The 21,391-nt window shown below is 32.6% G+C and overlaps 2 protein-coding genes across 2 annotated transcripts; both read left to right on the top strand.

Annotated features, from left to right (window-relative positions):
* The first annotated feature begins 133 nt into the window (after positions 1–133).
* Positions 134–12,240, top strand: LOC132740313 (uncharacterized). Its single transcript, XM_060728189.1, has 16 exons — positions 134–207; positions 1,719–1,813; positions 3,403–3,559; positions 3,878–4,079; positions 4,403–4,458; positions 5,180–5,317; positions 5,614–5,785; positions 6,194–6,304; positions 6,835–7,050; positions 9,538–9,763; positions 9,890–10,119; positions 10,275–10,431; positions 10,586–10,625; positions 10,874–10,992; positions 11,528–11,707; positions 12,095–12,240. The coding sequence occupies exons 1-16, from the start codon at positions 134–136 to the stop codon at positions 12,178–12,180; spliced, it is 2,259 nt and encodes a 752-aa protein (XP_060584172.1). The 3' UTR covers positions 12,181–12,240.
* Positions 12,241–12,277: 37 nt separating this feature from the next.
* LOC132740318 (3-phosphoinositide-dependent protein kinase B-like) lies at positions 12,278–21,361 on the top strand. The gene is made up of 9 exons (XM_060728193.1): positions 12,278–12,372; positions 15,237–16,635; positions 17,044–17,153; positions 17,518–17,761; positions 18,019–18,173; positions 18,614–18,736; positions 19,115–19,174; positions 19,902–19,968; positions 20,916–21,361. The coding sequence occupies exons 1-9, from the start codon at positions 12,359–12,361 to the stop codon at positions 21,042–21,044; spliced, it is 2,301 nt and encodes a 766-aa protein (XP_060584176.1). The 5' UTR covers positions 12,278–12,358; the 3' UTR covers positions 21,045–21,361.
* Positions 21,362–21,391: the final 30 nt, after the last annotated feature.

The following is a 21,391-nucleotide window of genomic DNA, read 5'->3' as shown; positions in this document are numbered from 1 at the left end:
AATAAAAAGCACATTTTTACCTTACGCATTTTTTTTGTTTCACACTCGTTTTGGGGGTTTAAAATGTGCAAACCCGGATATTTGGGAACATTTAAATGGGAAGCCCCGGATATGGGAAGGGTGTAGGGAATGCATGGGGAAAACACCGTCGAAAGGGTTTCCGAAAAGCCCATACAGGGGTGTTCTCAAACTGAAATTATCTGGCAGGTAGGTTATTGTTTTCAACTCCATGATAAAATAAATTGCCGAAATAAATCTTTTTTTATTGCGAATTCCGTTTTATAAACATTCATCTTTAGTACTCTTGACTATCGAAATATATCCGAACTGTGTTCTTTGGTTTAAGGAACTTACGTACTTTAACGCATTTAATAGTTCAGTTTGAGCGTTTTATGATGAAAATCAAATTCATCTGATTAATTACCTGAGAGTATAGTCCTTTAACTTCATATAAATATAAGAACGGGAGCGTAGACCTAAGGATAAATGCGGGTTTTTTTTTTCTTGCAAAGGATTGTAGGTACGAGGGCCTTCTCGTTCTAGACGCTGACAGGATTACTGATTAGTTGTATCCAGGAATCTTCTTTGTGAAGGTTAAAACTTTTTTAAAATATTCTTTTTCATAATCAAAATTTTTAAAATAAAAAATGATTAGCTTAAACTATTTAAAATATGTATGAATTTGTGACAAAAAGGGAACCCCAATGGAGGGGGTATGGGCCAAGATGTAAATTAAAAAGAATGAGCCTACTCTATCAGCCTACACCCAAACAAAAAATTTAACAACACAAAGTTCGGGAACATTTCCATTTAAACGGGCATCCAGTGGTCATAAATGGGAAAGGGTTTTGTTTTTTTAAAAATTTTAAAGAAAGGAAAAAATATTAAAAATATTCAACGGTCAAAAAATGTGGTTTTGGGGATATAGTTTATTTTCCCCAAAAGTAAAATTTTATCAAATTTAATTTGTGGTATTTTTTAAATTTCTTCATTTTTTAAAAGGGGGTTGCTAAAAATCTTTTTATGAAAAGCATTTGAAAACCTCTATGGCGGTTTTTTGGGGCTTTTTAAAATAAATATTTTATATAAAATGGCGGGAAAAGGGAACAGGGGTTTGGGGGGAAACCAATCCTATTTTTTTTTAATTTTGTATTCTTTGTATTTTGAAAATTTACCAAAACCCAATAAAAAAAATATTTCCCGGGGTGGTAAAAAACAAAATGAGATAGAAAAATTTCAAAGGGCAAATTAAAAAGGTTTAAATTCTTTAAAAAAGGGTGAGTTGGGTTAAAATAGAAAAAAACCGGGGGGTAGGGGTTTGAAACGCTTTTAACCGCTCAACAGAACGCTTTTCTTTTTTAAGGAAAAAAACAAAAATTCTCAAAACAATATTATAATAAAGTTGTTTCACGAGCTGTGAAAAAAAGGGTTTTTTTTAAAAGAACCCCTTTTTTTAAAAAATACGTGGTCTGAAATTTTAAATTTACCAGATGTTTTAAGATTAATGAAACAAATTTATTTTTACTGATAATTTTCGACACATGTGATTCACTAACTGTTGCATTTATTTTGCCATTCAGTGTATTATGTAATAATTATTTGAAAATGTTTAAATTGAAAATATTGCATATGTTTGATGTCAACGTTCTTGTTGTTTTACAATGTATACTAAAATGTGTTTTTAATAAATAAAAGAATTGAACTGAACATTTAGCTAGCGACAATCAGTACCTGGACTACGCCCAGCATTCATTCGGAACTGTTCAGGATGGATGGTTCAGACTCGGTGGAGATTTTATCACACCTACAAAATGTAAGAATTTCTTGAAATGTATAACGACATCGGTTGACGAAAATAAGATACTTGAAACTCATAGAATTCTGATTCTAGATTTTTGGTCAAAGAAATAATAAATTCTGACATCCGCCATCAAACAATTACATGTATAACCATGATAGATTAAGACGACGCTTAAATTATTAGAGTATCCATAGAAAGGCGAAATTATGTAAACCTGATTATGTTTTAAGTAATTCTTGTAACATCAATAACAGACCTGGGGATGATTACATTGATCAGTAATTGATTTAATTACAATTACTTTCAGATTTTATTGTAATTGATTACAATTGATTACTCAGACTTGCCTCTGTAATCAATTAAATTACAATTACTTTGGGAAAGTAATTGATTGATAATTGATTACATTCCATGTATAGCTATAAACAAAAGTTTCTTAATGCTATTTATTATATACATTATATACATTATATACACAAAGGATTTCCAGCTTATCAACAGTCATCATTTTAACACACTTTTAGTTACTGTCACATCACTTTATCATATTTTAGCATTGCACTTTAGCATCATAAGTTCATGAAACCGTCTATCAGTCAGACTGCATCTATCAGGACGGAAAATTTTACCCGCAACACTAAACAAACGCTCTACAGGGGCCAATGATGCAGAGATGGTCCTCAGTCTTCTTGGTGTAGGTTTCATAATGAACTCTCTGCAACAGAAATTTTTAAAAGTGTCAATTGTATAGTATACTGTATACAGGTGTTAAAACAGGTGTGAAAACAATAAATTTTTATATGGGAATTCAAAGAGACAATAGACTATACAAAGAAATTATCAGTTTTTTTTACAAACACTTCAATGGTACAACAGTATCCATTATAAAAGACACATTGTCTATCACCTTACAAAATAACTGTTGCATATAATTAAAATATGGTAATATGCATCTGACATAAACTCTAGAATATACAAAGTAAAGAAGTTATCTACATTGTTTGAAACTTTTTAAAACATTGTTTAACCAAAATATGTGAAACAAAATTTAACATACCTTTATGTGGGTAATGGAATTTGAATGTGACTTAGTGTTTCCATTTATCTTCTTAGGGCACAATTTGCACTGTGCTGTCACATTTCCAGATGTTTCTTTAGGAAATTCAAAGACATCATAAATCCAATGATTTGACATTTTGGTTAGAATACCAGCCAAACAATGATGTCTATCTTTCAGTTAGAATTTGGTTAACTGTATGGATTAAAACTTATTTCTTCATTGTGAGTGATGTCTTAAAATGTCTCACTTGATAATTTACTACCTTGGTTAAACTGTAACATGTGAAATAAATCATTTGAATTTCAATAGTTTCATGTAAAATCTGAAAGTAATCAATATCAATCAAATTGTAATCATAATTACAGACTGAATTTAAGCTGTAATTGATTAATTACAATTAATGTAATCAATTTTGAGCAAGGTAATCAATTACATGATGATTACACTGTAATCATGTAATCAATTAAAAATCGATGATTACGATTAGTGATTACCCCAGGTCTGATCAATAAAGAGAAATATGTATTCGTATATTATTTAGCCTGGACAAAAATGCGGTTGTACATCCAAGGACCAGATCCTCACATTGACTTTCTGGTCGATGATGTGTCCTTGCAGGAAATACCGGACGACCCAAATTGGAATACCACTGCATATCAGCGGATCGAACAGATCAGGAAAACAAACTTCTTTATTGAGTAAATAAATGCCTTAAACCGAGTAAAAAGATTAAAAATACATGCTTTTTAATATTTTATTGTTTTAGAAGTTTAGAAACGTCATTTTCGGGACAAACCTTTTTGTTTGTGAAAATAATGTCATGTTAGGATAGTGTTTGAATTTTTCAGGAGTGACAGTAATTAAGGTAGAGAAATATTAATTAAAAGTAGAATTGAGTGAATTGATTTTAAGTAAATGACCAAAGAGGATAAAAGAAAAAAATGATTTATATACGTTTATTTTTGGATGTAGTTTAAATTCCAATCACATGAAAAGTAAATTTTCAAATATTTTAGCATAACAACAGATGATAATCTCGATCCAAATCACGTGCAGGTCGAGATTTCACTCAAAAATCACGAGTTTGGGTTCGGATCTGTTGTAGCAGACGACTATCTCCTGAATCCAGAATACCCGATCTACCGAAATATTTTCTACGAGTTTTTTAACTGGGCTACAGTAGGCAGTTACAAGTGGAAATATAACCAAGGAACTCGGGTAAATAAATCACTTACTTATGAATAAAGATGGTAAGAATTCAATTTTCTGCAGATTCTATTTGAAGCTTAACAAAGTACAGCAGATGATCTCCTGCTTAAATATAGATTGCACCTCGATCAGTATTTATAAAACTGTATGGCGGCAATGTCTCACCAGGGTTATTTTATGTAAGCAGTACTGACAGAACTTCTTTAAGAAATTCATGTATTCATTTTAAATTGAAATTGTCTTCTCGTATCAAAATTACTGCAATTTTTGCCATTTTACATACCATCAATGGCATTTTTACAAATTTGATTCCTCCCTTTTATCATTCTCAGACACACCCAAATTACGACAGATCTGTAAACATCACCAACGAGTTACTTAAACAAGGGTAAATATTATAAATATACAATATTGAGAAAATATAATTTTTCATGCAGGTTTCCTTAGTTCAAATTAAAACATTAGCATTAGCTTTTCAATATCTTAAATACCAGACGTATGCTTCAATCTTAAATACTCCCATATAAAACCGTTATATCAATCACATTGTAATTTACAGCGAGTCGACATTGAAATCTCATTATAATATGAATTCAGACTTCAAGTAAAACGATAAAAGTTACATATTCGGATACTTGATGTCATAGGAAACCGGACATTGCTACGTATATCACCATCAGTCACAGAATTGCCTATTGTTTTTAATAGTAAACATTAAAGGCACATTATGTCTCAGAAACAAATAGATTTTTAATTCTTTAGAAATGGCAAATATGAAATCTATAATGTTAAAATAATTGTTTTAGAGAATGTTAGAGGCTTGTTAACTGAAGAAAGTAGTGCTAAATGTGAACTAATTTGTCATAAAAGTAGCAAAATGTTAACAAAGTGGTATTTTGACTTCCATACAAAATACTTATTCACTATATAACTGCACTTATTGATAAAGAGCAACAGATGAAAAAGGTCCATGTAATTGGCTAATGAGTAACTTTTTAGAAACTATAAAAGCACATTAAAATAAAAAAAGCGAGATATAAAAGCATTTCTGAGGCATAAATGGCCTTTAAATGGATACTTATGATTGTACGAGATCTGGTATATTATAGATTACATGTTCGTGGTCACAATATGTTCTGGGGTATCAAAGGTAACACACCAACCTGGGTACAATCCCTGACAGGAGATCAACTTAAAGCAACAATACAAGAAAGGGTCAGATTCATGACTAACATTACAATGGGCAAGTGAGTCAATGTGTTACAAATATATTTAGATACAGAAACTTACTTAGATTAGCCATAAGTTGAATTGTTTTTGTTCTGATTGAGAAAAGTAGAAATTTTAAATCTAAGATTGGTAGTGACCTAAAACGTTAGATTAACTTAATTTTTCATTTCTCATAGATATATTTCAAAGTTTCAGAGACAACTTTAAATTAATATATATAATTTTTATAACGATTTTTTCACAAGAAGAATAACAGGCGTAGAAGCTAATTTAGTCGACAATGTGGATACTTGCATTTCACGTGTATTTCTAGACTTGAACATTGGGATGTAAACAATGAGTTATTACATGGACAGCTGTACGAGGAGATGACACGTGATCCGACATATACTCAAGAAATCTTCCGTGCCGTACATGCACGTGATCCGAAACCAAAACTCTTCCTTAATGACTATAATGTCGTAGCGGGAGGGGCAGTCACTGACGTAAATATTTACATAATTATAAGTTAATAATTGACCTTTATCAACATTTCCTTCATATTGTTACATTACTTTGCAACTTTTGTTCATTTTGTAACGTTATTCAGTATAGTTTTATACATTTTTTTACTAAGGAATATGCAAATCTAAAACAGATCTGTCTTTTTGCTACATATTTGCTTTCAATCTATTACTTTTACTTAAAAAAGGACTAATTATATCATTTATATGTGCTTATCACATATGATGTTAAGGCTAATGTAACTTTTCATCGTTGCATGCATGACGTGTATATGAGAAAAGTAGTTATATTTTAAACCTAAGATTTACCTTTTAATATAGTGCAAAGTCAGATATAAAGAAAGGAATAGTCGATTTGAAATGCAATAAAGAATATGTTTTAACTTACAGGATTATGTAAATCAAGGCAATGCATTTAAGTCAGCAAACTGTAGTCTGTATGGTCTGGGAGTACAAGGACATTTCGCTTCATATGTAGAACCAAACCCTGCCATAATAAAGGTTTGACCTTAATATTAACTTTATCACTAGATAATTCCGTTAACATTCTAAAAGCTAGTACTCAATGAAAGTTCCAAACAATAGAAAATAGTCAGGATTTGACACAGAAAATGACTTACTAAAGCAAAAAGGGTGGCCTTAGTATATTGTACAATACTTAAGAATTGATTAACATAACACTATTACTATAACACTAAAATAAAAAACATGTATAGCATCCATTAATGTCCGGTACCGTTGACCTAGTGGTTAAGGCGTCTGCCTTCGCATCGGGTTGTCGAAGGTACGAGCCCCACGAGGAGCGTTAATTGAAGGATGAATGTTCCTCGTGGGACTCGTTCCGAAATGGCTGCTTCGTAAAGTGATTGGTTACCGGTTTCTATCCGCCTGGCGCCTGGCATAGTGGTAGGAGTCGGGAAATACATGGCATGCAAGCAAAAGGTGTCTCATAAGTCAGAAATGGCTTGCCCTTTCAGTAGGGGTGACACTATAATAAACAAGACCTAACCTTATACTTTATTTTATTACAGTACCGTTTAGATAAACTAGCCACTACTGGATTACCGATGTGGGTTACAGAACTAACATTGGCAAACGGGGACGAGAATATTCGAGCAGACTGGTTTGAGACAGCACTAACTATGTTCTTCAGCTACCCGTCTATAGAAGGAATTATTCTATGGGGATTCTGGGATCACAGTATGGGTTCTCTAGATGGGGCTCTCGTTAACGGAAACTATTTCCATGTAAATATATAGCGATAAAATGTTAATACATAGCAATGATAACAAAATGAAATTAACTTTTAAAAAAGTTAAGAGCAGAGGTTAATAGCGACCACATGTTTTTTTTTTCAAATTCATCAACAGTTACTGCAAAAATGTTAATAAATGTCACTCGGCAAAGACCGCTTTATATACTTCTATGAACGATTTTTAAATTGACATGGTGATACATTTCACACCATATTACCGGTGCCAGTGGTGGCAGATTGCTGTAATGATGACTACAGGTAGGTTATAAACTTGGTTTGTATATTTTCTTTTGCGCTAATAAAGGGTAGACTTATTGTCCATGTACTTGAGATACTATACAGTAATTTTGGACTCGTTTCCTGATTTCATTCAATATTTTGAGCGGGTTTAGAACAGCTTTATTCTTTTAATTTATTTATTTATTTATTTATTTATTTATTTATTTATTTATTTATTTATTTATTTATTTATCTATTTATTTATTTATTTATTTATTTATATATTTCTTTATTTATTTATTGTTCAGTTTGAAATAAATGAAGAGATTTCGTATTATACAATATAAACAATCATCATTTAGGGTCAGTGTGTCTTTTTTGAAAATATTACAGGCGTCCAAACTAGTCCGCTTAAAGAGAATAAGCTGCCGTTGTATGATAAAATGTATTTTCTAGGCTGCAGAAGATGACAGACACGCCATAAAAGTGGCTTACATTATATATTAATTCCTCTTATGTATCGTTCCTTTATACATAACAGATGTTTTAAATTATCGTAAGTTACTTTTATTTAAGAGTTTAAGAGTTATTAATAAGCTAATAAGGAGTTTCTCACTTTTAATTAAGAGTTATAAGAGCCTTATTTGGACTTTTTATGAAATGGGGAAACGAGTCAAAAATTACCGGACAGTATTTCAAGTCAATGGACAGTAAGTATGTAGCAATGAAATCGTCTTTAATTGGACCAACCAAGTTTATGCCGGCTCGCCACGGCGAGCCGGTATTACGTTAGGATTTTACTGAGAAACAACCTAAAACTCTGAATCCATCCAAAAATTTAATCGAAGCTTGGCTTCCAGCTTTCTACAAAATTTATCTGTTAGGGCTGGAATCCAAAATTATTTAGCCAATCAAATTTAATCTTACATCGCGTCAAAAAAACCTTCAATTTTCACGCCATTTTTAAAAAGCAGCAAGTATTGCTGAGCGCAATGATATAATGATGATTAACATGTTTGTTTTCATGAATTCTTTTCAATAAATAATATTAACACTTACTTTTGATTTAGCGATTTCACCTGTTTTCTCTGTAGTAAGTTTTCGTTTGGTTAATTAACATAAGTGTACATCTGGTTCTGTGCATTTTTTTCTTTTTCTTCTTTTTCTTCTTTTCCGGTCATTTTATCCTTTCCGGTATTTAGGGTGGGGGAATTCCCGGGATCCGGGACGCCTGGGATCCGGGATAGTATTAGATAATAAACTATATTTGTGTTGATTATTGTCGTTGAATCTTTGTACAGGAGATGCTCATTATACAAAGCCCTCTTACAATATAATTTCCGTTTATGCTCACTATGAGCAAGTTGTGCTCTGGTGATCATAAACAGGAATTGGGATCCCTATTCATCTGTTGTCCCTATTGTGTAATTTAGTTTCTCTTTAAATGATATCTATGAAACCAAAGACTGCACATTAACCACACTACAGGAGTCCTCTTTCATAGTTGTTCATATTGTTCTACACATAGGTCAAGGACAAGTCTTATATAGAAACACATACGCACACCTTTATACCTTGTTAATGCCTAAACCTTAAATATTTGGCATGTGGTATTGCCTTGTTGACCACTTTAAAATTTTGTTCATGTATCTACATCATATCCATTTGTTTAAAATGTTTCACAAACCAAAAAAGTAGTGGACATAATTTTTATTAAAATGCTTAGGGAAATATGTTTAAGTCTTAATTATTGATATAAACTTCAATGCCTCCAGCTTTAATATTGGATATGTACAATTGGCTTGAGAACTTGTACAAATCAAATGTTAATCATGCCCCGTGAATCTAAATTCGCCCACACCCAAGAGAGTTCTTCAGTAATATATTCCTGTATAGGACTTGTGTCTGTCACTCATTCCAATACTAAATAACATATTACAACTTAACTTCGTATAAAGAGACATCTTTATGAATTCTACCTATCTAACATTTTTTTGGTCAAGGTCAACAGGCCATATAGTCTTAGAGAACTGTCATTTTTACATTTAAACACACCCCTGGAAAAAATTACGAAGCGAGTCGCTACTAACTTTTTTTAAAAACTAACCTTGTATATAACCTACCTGTAGTAACCAATTATTTTTGATTCCCGTCATCACAGCAATCTGTCATCAATGGCGCCGATTATACGGTGTACATTTGTAATATTCAAATATCAACCTCGTGGAAGTTTTGAATGTTTCTTCGTCTAACTTTGTAGATAAATTCAGCAGGAAGACGTTACCTTGATCTGGTAAAGAACAGATGGAGTACAAACATAAAGACAACACTAACCTCAAAATCTTCAAATTTTAATTTCCGTGGTTACTATGGGGATTATGACGTCATTATCCGTTACCGTGGCAAAGCAATACAAAGAGACCATTTTACGCTGTACAAGGGTGAACAAAACAAAATAATCACATTACACGTGGACGGCACTACTGGTTAGTATTGGTTGCTGTGACAATTTTTAATAAAAATACTTTTTTTAACAATTCATATGCATATTACGTTTTTAGCTTTTCAGGCATCATTGTTTTCAGAAAAGAGTTTGTTTGTTTCTTATTCAGATGAAATTACTTTACCTACACATCGACCGACTTACGCCCCTATCAGCCATGTGCATCACGTGACTCACGACCATACACAAACGTTAGGCCATGCATCAGTGAAATCCGGAACAAGTCACATGACCTGCACGACAAGATACTCGGGTCTTTCCGCCGTTGGTGATGACAAGAGTACTGATGTCATGTGCAGTTCTGGTGAAGTTATGACAGGCTGTTCAAGTATTACTAAAGTAAATATGAAACTTAATTGAGTTGATGCTACAAATTTGTGCCATTCATTGTCTTTGTTCTGTGAATGACCTTTCAATATGATGAAATGATGATATTTGCTAACATATTTTAGCCTATTTAAATACTTATAATAATAAGTATCTCATCATTTCAGGACGGTCAAAGTTTTAGGGATGGCGAATATTTTTGGCTGAAGAGTGGAAGTCCAGTTTGTCGTGCAGTAAATGGATATCGTTCTGCTGCACGTGAGTATTGGCGCGAATTACTGGGATACCTAAATTTTGCTACTGTTTTATATTTAGCATGTCCGTGTAAATTCTGCTTGCTTTCTTTTATAGAAAAAGCCATGAAACCATTGCTTTTCTAAATGATTAAGGAAAGTGTCCTATCATCTGATTTGTTTGATTTTGTTTTTGTATGAGCTCTTAAATAAATGTCCTGTTTTAGCTTCTTATTGTTTTATAGCTGACGGGAAAGCTCGTTTCTGTGTAAAACAGGGTTTCAGGTACCAATGGGGGACCCCTGGACTAGCAAGGAGGATAGACGGGGGCTTTTTCCGGCAAAAAACCTCGCCTTGGTGCACTAACTTCCCCAAATTATTTGTAAAAATTTCTTTAAAACGAAATTAAATATGCAGTTTTTATTTTTTAAGTAGTGGGTTTTTGTACCTTTTTAAAAATTAGTCTAAAAAATTTGTATTCTTTTATCTTTAAATTATTAGATGCAATTCATTCAATATAATATTATGCTGAGTAATGATATGGCGTGTTTGGCATCTGTTGCAGGTTGTACATCATACACATATTATGCCAGTATGGACGGTGCTTACCCAACACCATCATCATGTGTCGCTCAAAACGATGGCATCTCCGGTGAGTTAAGACTTGTTTCCGTTTCCATTTGAACTTATGACAATCAAACTATTTAATTAAGATGCCGTTTTAAAGGAACTCAATAGAGGTCCAAAAGCCTATAAACACAAAATTTGAATTTCTGACATAAATCAGCTTGGACGCTTAAAACAGAAAGATATTGGAAGATAGTTAAGAATTACCCAGAAATAAATTGAAAATCGTTTGTGTGGTGTTTATGTGCTATTATTTCGCGAATTGAGCGAAATGGGGTTCAACACTTTTCCAATTTTAGGTCATTTTTTCACAATTAGAATATTCTTCTGGGGAAAAAAACGGGAGTGAGCGAATGATCTGAAATTTTGCACACAATCATTGGTCTAGACCTGCATCAAATGGAGCAGTAATCTCGGAAAATTATTTCCAGTCCCGTCATGTCAAGAAAACATAAGTGGAATCCCTGGAATCAAAGAATAACGAAATAGTTACAAAATGTTAAACATAAGATTCTTACACTGTGGTTTTGTTAATATCTTTCTTAATATGTTGTTCTTAGATGTCTTTACATATGGTGCATGCTGTTCAGCACCGTCTTTATCATGTCACGTGAGGAAGTCGAGCAATGGTGGTGTTCACCAGGGTGATACAGCCAGTGTTAGTTGTCAAAGTGGAGAGACGCTGGTTGGCTGTTCTGTTTACTCCGAGGACGGCAATACAGCTGGGGCTTATCCATCAGGTCATTGTTTGTTTCTTAAGTGTTTTTCTCCCTCAGATACAGTGACATAATATACTGCTAACAAATATTTTAGAGGGGATAGAACAGTATTCTTATTTTACACAAGCAAGCATTAACGAGTTTTCCTTGGTCCTATTTGAAATATGCAACGATATGAATCACAGAAATAACAAAATTCTTTACAACCATAAATATTTGTACAAAATAAAATTAAATTGGTGTTTGATTATTATTAAGATGTTCATAATTTGGTGATAGATCGGGGAAAAATACGAAACATGTCTCCGAAGCATCTTTGATTAATTGAAGAGAATTGCCTTATTGTAATCACAGTTAACTTGAATGGTTGAATGAGAAAGCGTTAAAGTGAAACCTCTCCATTTGCAGGTAATAACACGTGTGTTGCTGTAAATGGCAGGGAAAGATTTCCAGGCGAACAATCTGCTACTGCCGTTGCCGTCTGCTGTTCATGATGTATTTTCTTCATTGTTAAGCAATTTATTTTTGAATAAATAACTCAAAAGAGCAATAAATGTGATATTTGTTAATTTTAGCGGTAAATATTTGCGTCATTCAAAAGTTTGGCGGGAAACGTTAACGTCTTGTGACGTTGAACGGAAGTAAACACATATAACGTTAACACTTTAAAAGATGGCTTCGCTGGCGTAAGTAACCTAATCTTTAACTTTATTTTTTAAGTTAAAATTGATTTTAGGATTATAACAAATAAGAAAATATTATAATCATTGTTATTAAGTAAAGAACTTAATTTTAAAAGTAAATACTAAATGGTTAAAATCATGCTTACCAATCTGTAAAATATTACAAGACCCGCAATTTATGTAGATCTATCTGTATAATTTATTATCTAACACATTTCTGTTTCTGTTGTTTGTGGATTTTTTTCCAGAATTCTTTATTATTGTTAGAAAGCAGTTTTTGACTTCAATATATATGTTTACATATCATATTTTTCTTTCATAAAATGGAGATGTACTGTAAACTTTAAAATATATAGCTCTAGTGCATATTTTCACTTTTAGAATCTCAAATTGCAAATACGAATTTCTTTTTCATATAAAAATTATAATGTTTTCCTATTTCTGGGCGGTACTTTAGCAAACTTGTCTAAAATAACATAAACTGTAACATTAGTTAAAATCAAGATGAAAGTGTTTCAGATTATTAAAGAAGTAGTGCGTAAACTGTTTCACTCCACGCTGATATCGACAATAGTCTATATGTTTGTGTTTATAATATGGTCATATTTTGGTAATCGCAAGTAATAAAAACAATAGAAAAAATAAAAATGAAAATTTGACAAGTTGATCTCAATCTTTTGAGTTTGCTAATAAAATTTGAAAATGAAATGTGCTTCCACAAAATTAATTTGATACATTCATTAGATGACTTGTAGTTTAGCAGACCCTGGAAAGCACCAGCTTAAGTTGTACACTTGATTGCTTTTCCGTGCATATATTTTGACATGACACTATGTGCGTTATACACAAACACACGCTAAATTTGTAAAGTTAAAGCGCGCCAATGAAAATAATTTTTTTTCGGCTGCACATTGTCCTTATTTTGGAAATGTGATAAAAAAGAATATTATAGTCATAATTATAGATCTAGATTCATTAACAGATTTAATAATAAAACCAAAAGATTGATGATGTTGTTTAATTATAACAATTCTTTTTTTTCTTGGTAAGGCCTTATGAAAAAAGAAGTATTTAAGATTTCATTTAAAGTGTAGAGAACTATATATCTGATGTCAGTATTGGACACAAGTTTTGTTTAATTTCTTACAAGAATAATTCCAAAATAAATGTAAGGAAGAAATAAGCTTGAATTGGTCCACACCAGCGAATGTCGCATGCACGAAATCATTGATAAATGGTAAAAATGCAACTTAAAATAGCAGAATAATATTTTTGTTTCGGAATATTTTATTCGTTTTGCGAACAATATTCATGTTTGTTAAATAATAGAGACATTCTGCTATTGATATATCGTACGACAAAATTTTACTATTAATAGATTTTATAAAATATTTCATAAGATATAGCGTTTTATACATTTTACACTGCCGTAAAAACTATTTCAAAATAAAATTAAACAATGAATTTATATAACTTGATGAGGATTCACCAACAAATCGTATCTATCAATTGTATCAAATGTACAGACAGCTTTGTGCATGTTTACTATAGCAGCCAATGACATTCCTGAGCTCGTCATGATTTTCTAGTAACATTATTTCATGGCCGATGGCGCACCTGTTTCCCCATGTTTTTTTTCCGGTCAACTTACTTTCAATCAATGACATTATATAAATAACACATGGGTTTGTGGGTAACAGTAAAAATTTATTACATGCTTTTCGGTGGTTTATAGAAATATATCAGTGATATAAAACTGGTAATTTCACTGTTTGAAACAGTGAAATTACCACTTTGATAATTTCACTGTTTTGAATTTAAGCCCCTTACGTTGTTTCAGTGAAATACCAGCGTGCACAGAACTGGGTACCAAATTAATGACATGACGTCGTAAATGACGTCACGTTGTATTATTATTTGGCGCGCTTTTCATACAATATTAGGTAAAACGTTTCTTCGCATATAATAAAAAGAAAGTTTGTTTAGTTTAGTGTAAGATCGAAATATATTTCACCTTGTGAACACCGTTGAAAACGGACGTTCCTTTTGACTATTCAACAAAAGATTTTTTATATTTTAACATTATCAGTGATATTGAATCAGAAAACGAATTGAGGCATGAATATTATTATATTTACATTTTATAAAAATAGTTGATGTTGTTCTGGTTAAAATGAAGGAAACACGTAGAACTATCCAAATTCGTTTTTTTTGTATATATTTGTGGTAATAGGAGTAATGATCCTGACCAACTCAATCCATGTAATCTACAGTTTTAACTTTTTATAAGCAGATCGTTATTTACAAGATCATGTAACTCGCAGTCCTTACTATGTTTTTGTTGAAATAAAAATAAAAAAACGTATCACGTAGTAAATTCACTAAATTGAAAAGCAAAGAAAACAATATGATACAATGCCTTATCCATGCAAGTTATCAACTAGCTTACATGTCACTAAGTTGTAAAAATAAGATCCCGCCTTATTATAAAATGTCCGACTTATTACAAGTCAACATGATACCAATTTAAATTAAATAAAAATCTGAGATGCAAAACATGAAGTTCGAAGGGCGAGGGAAAATACTGATGAGTTCGTTTTAGAATTGTAACCATTTGACAAAGGAAAATAATAAGCGAGCCTTAATAATGAAGAATTTTTTACCCATTACAAGAACATACACAAAACTATTATCCAATCGAAAACAATATAGATAAAAAGAAATTGCAATTAATGGTTAGTCAAGGAGAAGGTTAGAAGATTGTCAGGGCAAAATGAAGAAGTGAAATGCAATATCAAATTCAGTATTGTAAAACCTTTATCAAACAACTGTAGAATAATTATAAAGTATTTTCTTCTCACTTCCAGAAATGAAAATACTCATGACTACCTGTGTAGCAATTTGAAAGACCACAATATCTCAAACAATGGTCAGCACTTGTATGACCACTGTCATAGGGAGCACATGCAGCACGACAAACTATTTATGGAACAGGAATTTACAAGCTACGGCATACATGAGAAGCAAGCCCACCAACATGTCAACATATCAAACAAATATTATGGAAAAAGTGTAAAAGAAGATAACATTAAGATTAAAGAGAGCGCAAAGTTGCCGGAAGACGACGCCAATGAAACAGCAGATAGTCCTGTTAAAACTGGGGACGACGATGCTGACATTGAAATCATTATATTTGTTCAAAAGGGCGAAGATACTTTGGAGATCGAAGTTGTATCCAAATCATATGTACCCACAGAGAATCAAATTATTATTGCAGCCACATGTAATTTTCAAGGTGACACAAAAGTTAATCATAGATACATTACAAATGAGTCAGAAAGTAGCCAGATAACGCAGGATGTAAATGTTGCGAATGCTGATACAGACATTTTTACTACACCGAAGAAATCGACAAATGTCAGCACAGCAAAACACGTACATTTTAAAGAGCAGAACGTTCAATCTAAGCATATCAACCTACGATCTCATAAGATGGAAAAGGAAATAGAGAAGAAAGAACTTCAGTCACTGAAAAGAATAAATAAATGCAATGATAATTGCGGTCAAAATGGTAGTGATACTAGCATTGACAACAAGACTGCTACTAAAAGCTTCAACGATAGAACGAAAAGGGAAATCTTGAGTAAATCCAAATTCAAAAGCACTACTAGGTCCACCTCACATGTAAGTTCATCCGACACTGATCTGAGGAAACAAAGTGTAGGAAGGCTTAGCAGAAAAGATAATATGATGAAGCAATTACCTGGAGACAAGAAAACAATTTCCATATTACGTCGTGACAACGAGATCGTTAAAGCTGATGTGATTGAGTATGGCGAATCGAAGGAATATCAGAAACGTAACATAAGATATCAAATCAGAGATAATGCCAACAATCAAATGAAAAATAATGACACTGACGCAAATAAACAAAAGCAAATAGTTCAAACTAGCGTCTCTCACACCAATACTTCGTCAACAGGTAACGATGCCCGCATCTCCCGTCGAAGTAAATCTACAATTGATGCGACCGACGCTAAACTAGTCGAGGATAGGCGAGAAAAAGAGAAACAAAGAAAAAAACTGGTAAGGAAAAAGCAAAGAAGGAACAAACAGAAAACACCGAAAACCGATATAGAAATATTCCAAAAACAGATCGAGACGGGACAACTTAGATCCATGTTTAGTCGATATAAAACAGAAGGACTGAAATGCTTGCAGTTACAGAAACTTCTACATAAAGGAACATTTAGTACCAAATACACGGTATTATTTAACTCTTTTATGAATAACTATTAACTATCGTTAATACGAGTTTTTTTACTTGTCCATCTTTTGTCACATGTAATTGTTTTCAATTTAAAATAGTATTAAGTTTCCTCGTTTAGTAGTGCAAAATGAATATACAATTAAATAATTATCTTATCATGATGAAAATAACCTCTTAAAAACTACAAAGTGACACTGCAAGCATTGACATTTATACGTTATGAGTTGATTTAATTAATTTTAAGCTGGGTATGACACAAATGAACAAGGATAAACTTGTATTAGAAGAGTATGAAAATATAAGATAGATCGAAGTAGCATCTTACGGTATCATGTTACAAAGTTCTTTTAACTGCAAAATAATGTGTGTGACGAATATTTTAATAATAATGTTTTTTTTTCCAGGCAATTTTCAAGAACAAGCAAGTTGTATTAACTGTGTTTGATTCGGAAATAGCAGATCTAATCAGTGCGTTGGACATGGCACATATGAGCAATTCTTATTTTGTTCTAGGGTATTTAAACAATTCTGTAACCTTTACTTTGCTATTTTGTTCTAGGGTATTTAAACAATTCTGTAACCTTTACTTTGCTAAAAGATTTTATCACGAACAAAAGAATACCATGTTAGTTCTGTTACATACTGCATGTTTTTGTTGTTGTTATTTTTTTTTTAATTGAGCATCTTCAAGTCAAATATCTAGATAGATTATAACTTACTATTTTGTATGTTTATCACAATTCAATTTTATATCAATTTTTGTTCCTCCTTTGTCTACGTAAAGAAAATAACCCAATGATTTTGTTATTCAAGAATAGCAAATAATTTCAATTTAAATGAATCATATGGTTGTAACTTTGTTGGATCATCTAATTCAGATTTACTGACTGTATGACTGGCCCATACGGTAAACTCTGGTTCATGAGCATGTTCCATAGCTTTGGTGACCTCCAAAAAATATTGTCACGTGACCAAAGTCGACACGTGATAGGGGAATTACACGCACAGTTTATCAGCGCTGGCGTACTTCTTGGTGTCGACTATCTCCATCAGCGCAACATTGTACATGGGAACATCAAACCATCCAAGGTTTTAATCAATGCTCTTGGTTATCCCGTTCTGGTACGTATTTTATTGTCTTAACAGCGTTAACACATGCAAAGGTTTCCACCATGCAAATGTTATAAACGATCTTAATTTCATGGAACACAAATGTTAATAAAAAGATTTGCTACTGAAGAAAGAATATATGCAATACGATGGTAAATAATAATGCAGTTAGAGAAGAAACTTGTGATAAACCAAGTAGGTATATAACATGTAATACGTCTTAAGACGTAAAAAGCATATTATTAGTTTCAACTTGTGTTTTAATGTAGACCGGGTTTGTGAAGATGTCGGACCAGAGTGATATTGAGGGTAGTGAAGCTTATACCCCGGCCTATGCTGCACCCGAACATCACCGTGGTAACCGTGGAACTGCTGCAGACATTTTCAGTGTCGGTTGTGTGGCGTATGAAATCATCACTGGATGGTAACTTTCATACTAGTATATTATCTCTGTTTTGGAAATTTGATGCAAATACACTGTCGTTCTGTTTGAGCTTATAGGGCCTGAAAGTTTCGCTTGTATATATATATATACCAACCTAATTAAAATCTCCTCCTAAATAACACTACGAGTTATGTCAACAAAGAACTTGAACTTGAGTCAGATAACAGTTAAGTACGACTTCTGAAAATCTTGTGTTGTAGTTATTGAATCAATAGAAAAAATACTGCATAGCTGTTTAGCGTTTGTGTCATTATTAGTTTTTCATTATGTTTTTGTTGTTGTTGTTGTTTTAGCCATGACAATAATTAAGTGATAATGCACCGTGAAATACCATGGCAGATATATATACTGAAATGAATTATCATTTTTACATCGACATACTTCATATATAAATATTTTTGTTGGACTTTTGTATGTAGGACACCATTTGACGGTGAAACGAGAGAACAAACTGTTCAGAATATTCACAGAGGATGCAGACCAATCTACAATCCGGAACTTTTCTCTTTCGCGGGAGAATTCTTCATTGATTCCTGTCTGAGGTAAACAGTTTATTCTTAAATGTCTGTGTAAGGCATGGTTCTAAAATATTTCATTCATTTTAAATCCCCACCCTACCATTTCCCCGATCGGGAAAGCATTTTGTTTGTCCGTCTATTTTTCACACTACATGTACTTTAACAGTTCAGTCATCCCACTTACAGCCTCCACACTACACAGGTGCATCCACATTAACAAGCTCTACCTGACAGAAAAAATAGGTCACGGGGTCAAAGGTCGAGGCTTTCCGGGACAGGGCTTTTAATAGTAACTAATGAAAACCATGCCCCGGTAGGCCTTGACCTGGCGACAAATTTTCAGTTATATAGCTTTCAGAATATGCTTATTTTCAGTTCAAACTCAATTCTTTTTCTTTTCAGGAAAAACCCTAAGGAACGATTCTGGATTGGCGTAGAGAGGAGCAATCTCCTTTATGAAGAGTAGGTCTCTTTACTACTTGTTTTCTTGTAATTCATTACCCACAATTGCAATAGGGATAGTATAGATTTGTGGATTTTTTCGGGGCAATGATACAAAAAGCAACTAAGTTAAGTCGATAGCCGATTATTAACTATTACAGTTACACTTTTACTGTTTAAGTTTTCTGTAATAAAAAGCAGTCATTTTCAGCAAATGTCATATCAAATTTGACGATTACACTCTTATCAATGTGGATTTTTTGTATTTGTACATGAAAGTAGTAGAGAACGAAGTAAAATGTGCTGTAAACGCAAGCCATGACAGAAACATTATAACGTATTCTAAACACTGTCTCACAGCAATTTTAATTTCTCCCCAATTTGTTCTGAACAGCACCTTTAACTTTTTGGTTGGGTTTTACGACCCACCAACACTGTAATGGTTTTATGCCGATAATACAGCTTTTCTGGTGCTAGAAGCCCTCATGAGGCCGTCCGTGCATTATTTCTGGTGCGAACTTGCATCTAAGCAGAACCCATCGGCGTTCTGTAAAGCTAGCTGGATATGAAAGAATCCAAAGCTCATGGCGGGTTCGAACTCACAACGGTGAGACAAGTAGTATGAAATCAATGACCTTACCCACGGGTCACGGACCCCCTTTGCATCTTTAACATCAAAATAGCTCTAGGGTTTTGTCGTAAAACCCCACAAAACTTGAAGTTATTCTCAGGACTTCACATTTTTCAGGTGGTTCAGTACATTAGACTGGAAGGATTTAAGGAAGCAGACTATACGTTCACCTGTTCTAAATGCGGTAAGTTAATTACGTTAATAACTCATATCACGCTTTCTATAACGGACAACCTTGACTAAACCATCATTTGAAGGAATTGTTCAAAAGGTGTACTAACTTAATAGCAATCAGTATACAGACCATGGTCAGACGATTGATGGTCGCATGGGTAGATTCTGTATTTTGACGAGTCTTCTGTCAAGGGTCATTCGCAAATATTTGTTCTACCCTTCAGTATGTTCAACAATAACAGATACAGCAAAACTAAATACATAACATACAAAGAAATCCATAACGCCACTATATAGGGGATATTTGTTTAGTTCAGTGTAAGATCGGAATATATTTCACCGAGTGAGCACCAAAAGGTATATTTCACGAGTGGCGCAGCCACGAGTGAAATATGAACTTTTGATGTTCACAAAGTGAAATATATTTCGATCTTACACTAAACTAAACAAATTTTCTTTTTATTACATGCAAAAAAACGTTTTAAAAAGACATTAAACCTAATACTGAGTGAAAAGCGCGCCAAATAATAATACAACGTGACGTCATTTACGACGTCACGTCATTAAGTTGGTACCCAGTACTGTGCACTTATCAAAGTGGTAATTTCACTGTTTGAAACAGTGAAATTACTAGTTTTATATCACTGATATATTTCTATAAACCACCGAAAAGCATGTAATAAAATGCCCTATCAATCAGCGCCAGTTGTGTAATGTTTCATTAGTTTCAATGAAAAATAAAAATAAAATTCAATCAAGATAAAAACAAAACAAATTTCTTTAGATAAATAATGAAAATATTTTAACTCAAATTTGTAGCTTTCGCTCTTGCTTTTCGCAACCTCATAAACATTGAACAATCCCTCGATATATATTCCGTATTACTTAAAAAACTAGAAATTGAGGCAGGTTTAAAATTATCACATGTAAAATGAATAAATTCATTTCATTTTTCAGCTGAAACTTATAAACAACCGCGCAAAACTGGATTGGGAAGAGAAGACTGTTCAGTTCCAATGGGGTCAGGTGATGGACGTTATGTGCCCATACACACCTAGTCTACTTGATGAGGACATCGTTATCTGAATCCCGCACAGAGTAGCATAATCGTATAATAATCATGATTGAAGAATGATGACATTGATTACATAAATTTTCCATAAACATTTTAGCAAATTTTAAAGCCATTTTCTGATATGCATTTAATCTTTTATAGAACCTTTTTTTGTAGATAAATGTACATATTTTATCAATTTAGATTTAACTTACATTTTTAGTATTTTTTTAACGATCTTTAGGGTTTGAAAGATTAAATTAATTTACTTATATACACCAACACAAATTGTAACTTATGAGATTGTGACTTTTCACAAATTTTGTAATAAAAATAAATACAATTCTTATCTGTTTAGTGTTTTACGCCTTTAAAAAGT

The sequence above is a fragment of the Ruditapes philippinarum genome, unplaced genomic scaffold (genome assembly GCF_026571515.1).
Source record: "Ruditapes philippinarum isolate M1 unplaced genomic scaffold, ASM2657151v2 ctg3266_1_1_1_1, whole genome shotgun sequence".
NCBI lineage: Eukaryota > Metazoa > Mollusca > Bivalvia > Venerida > Veneridae > Ruditapes > Ruditapes philippinarum.
This window is presented reverse-complemented; position numbering and strand designations above follow the sequence as displayed.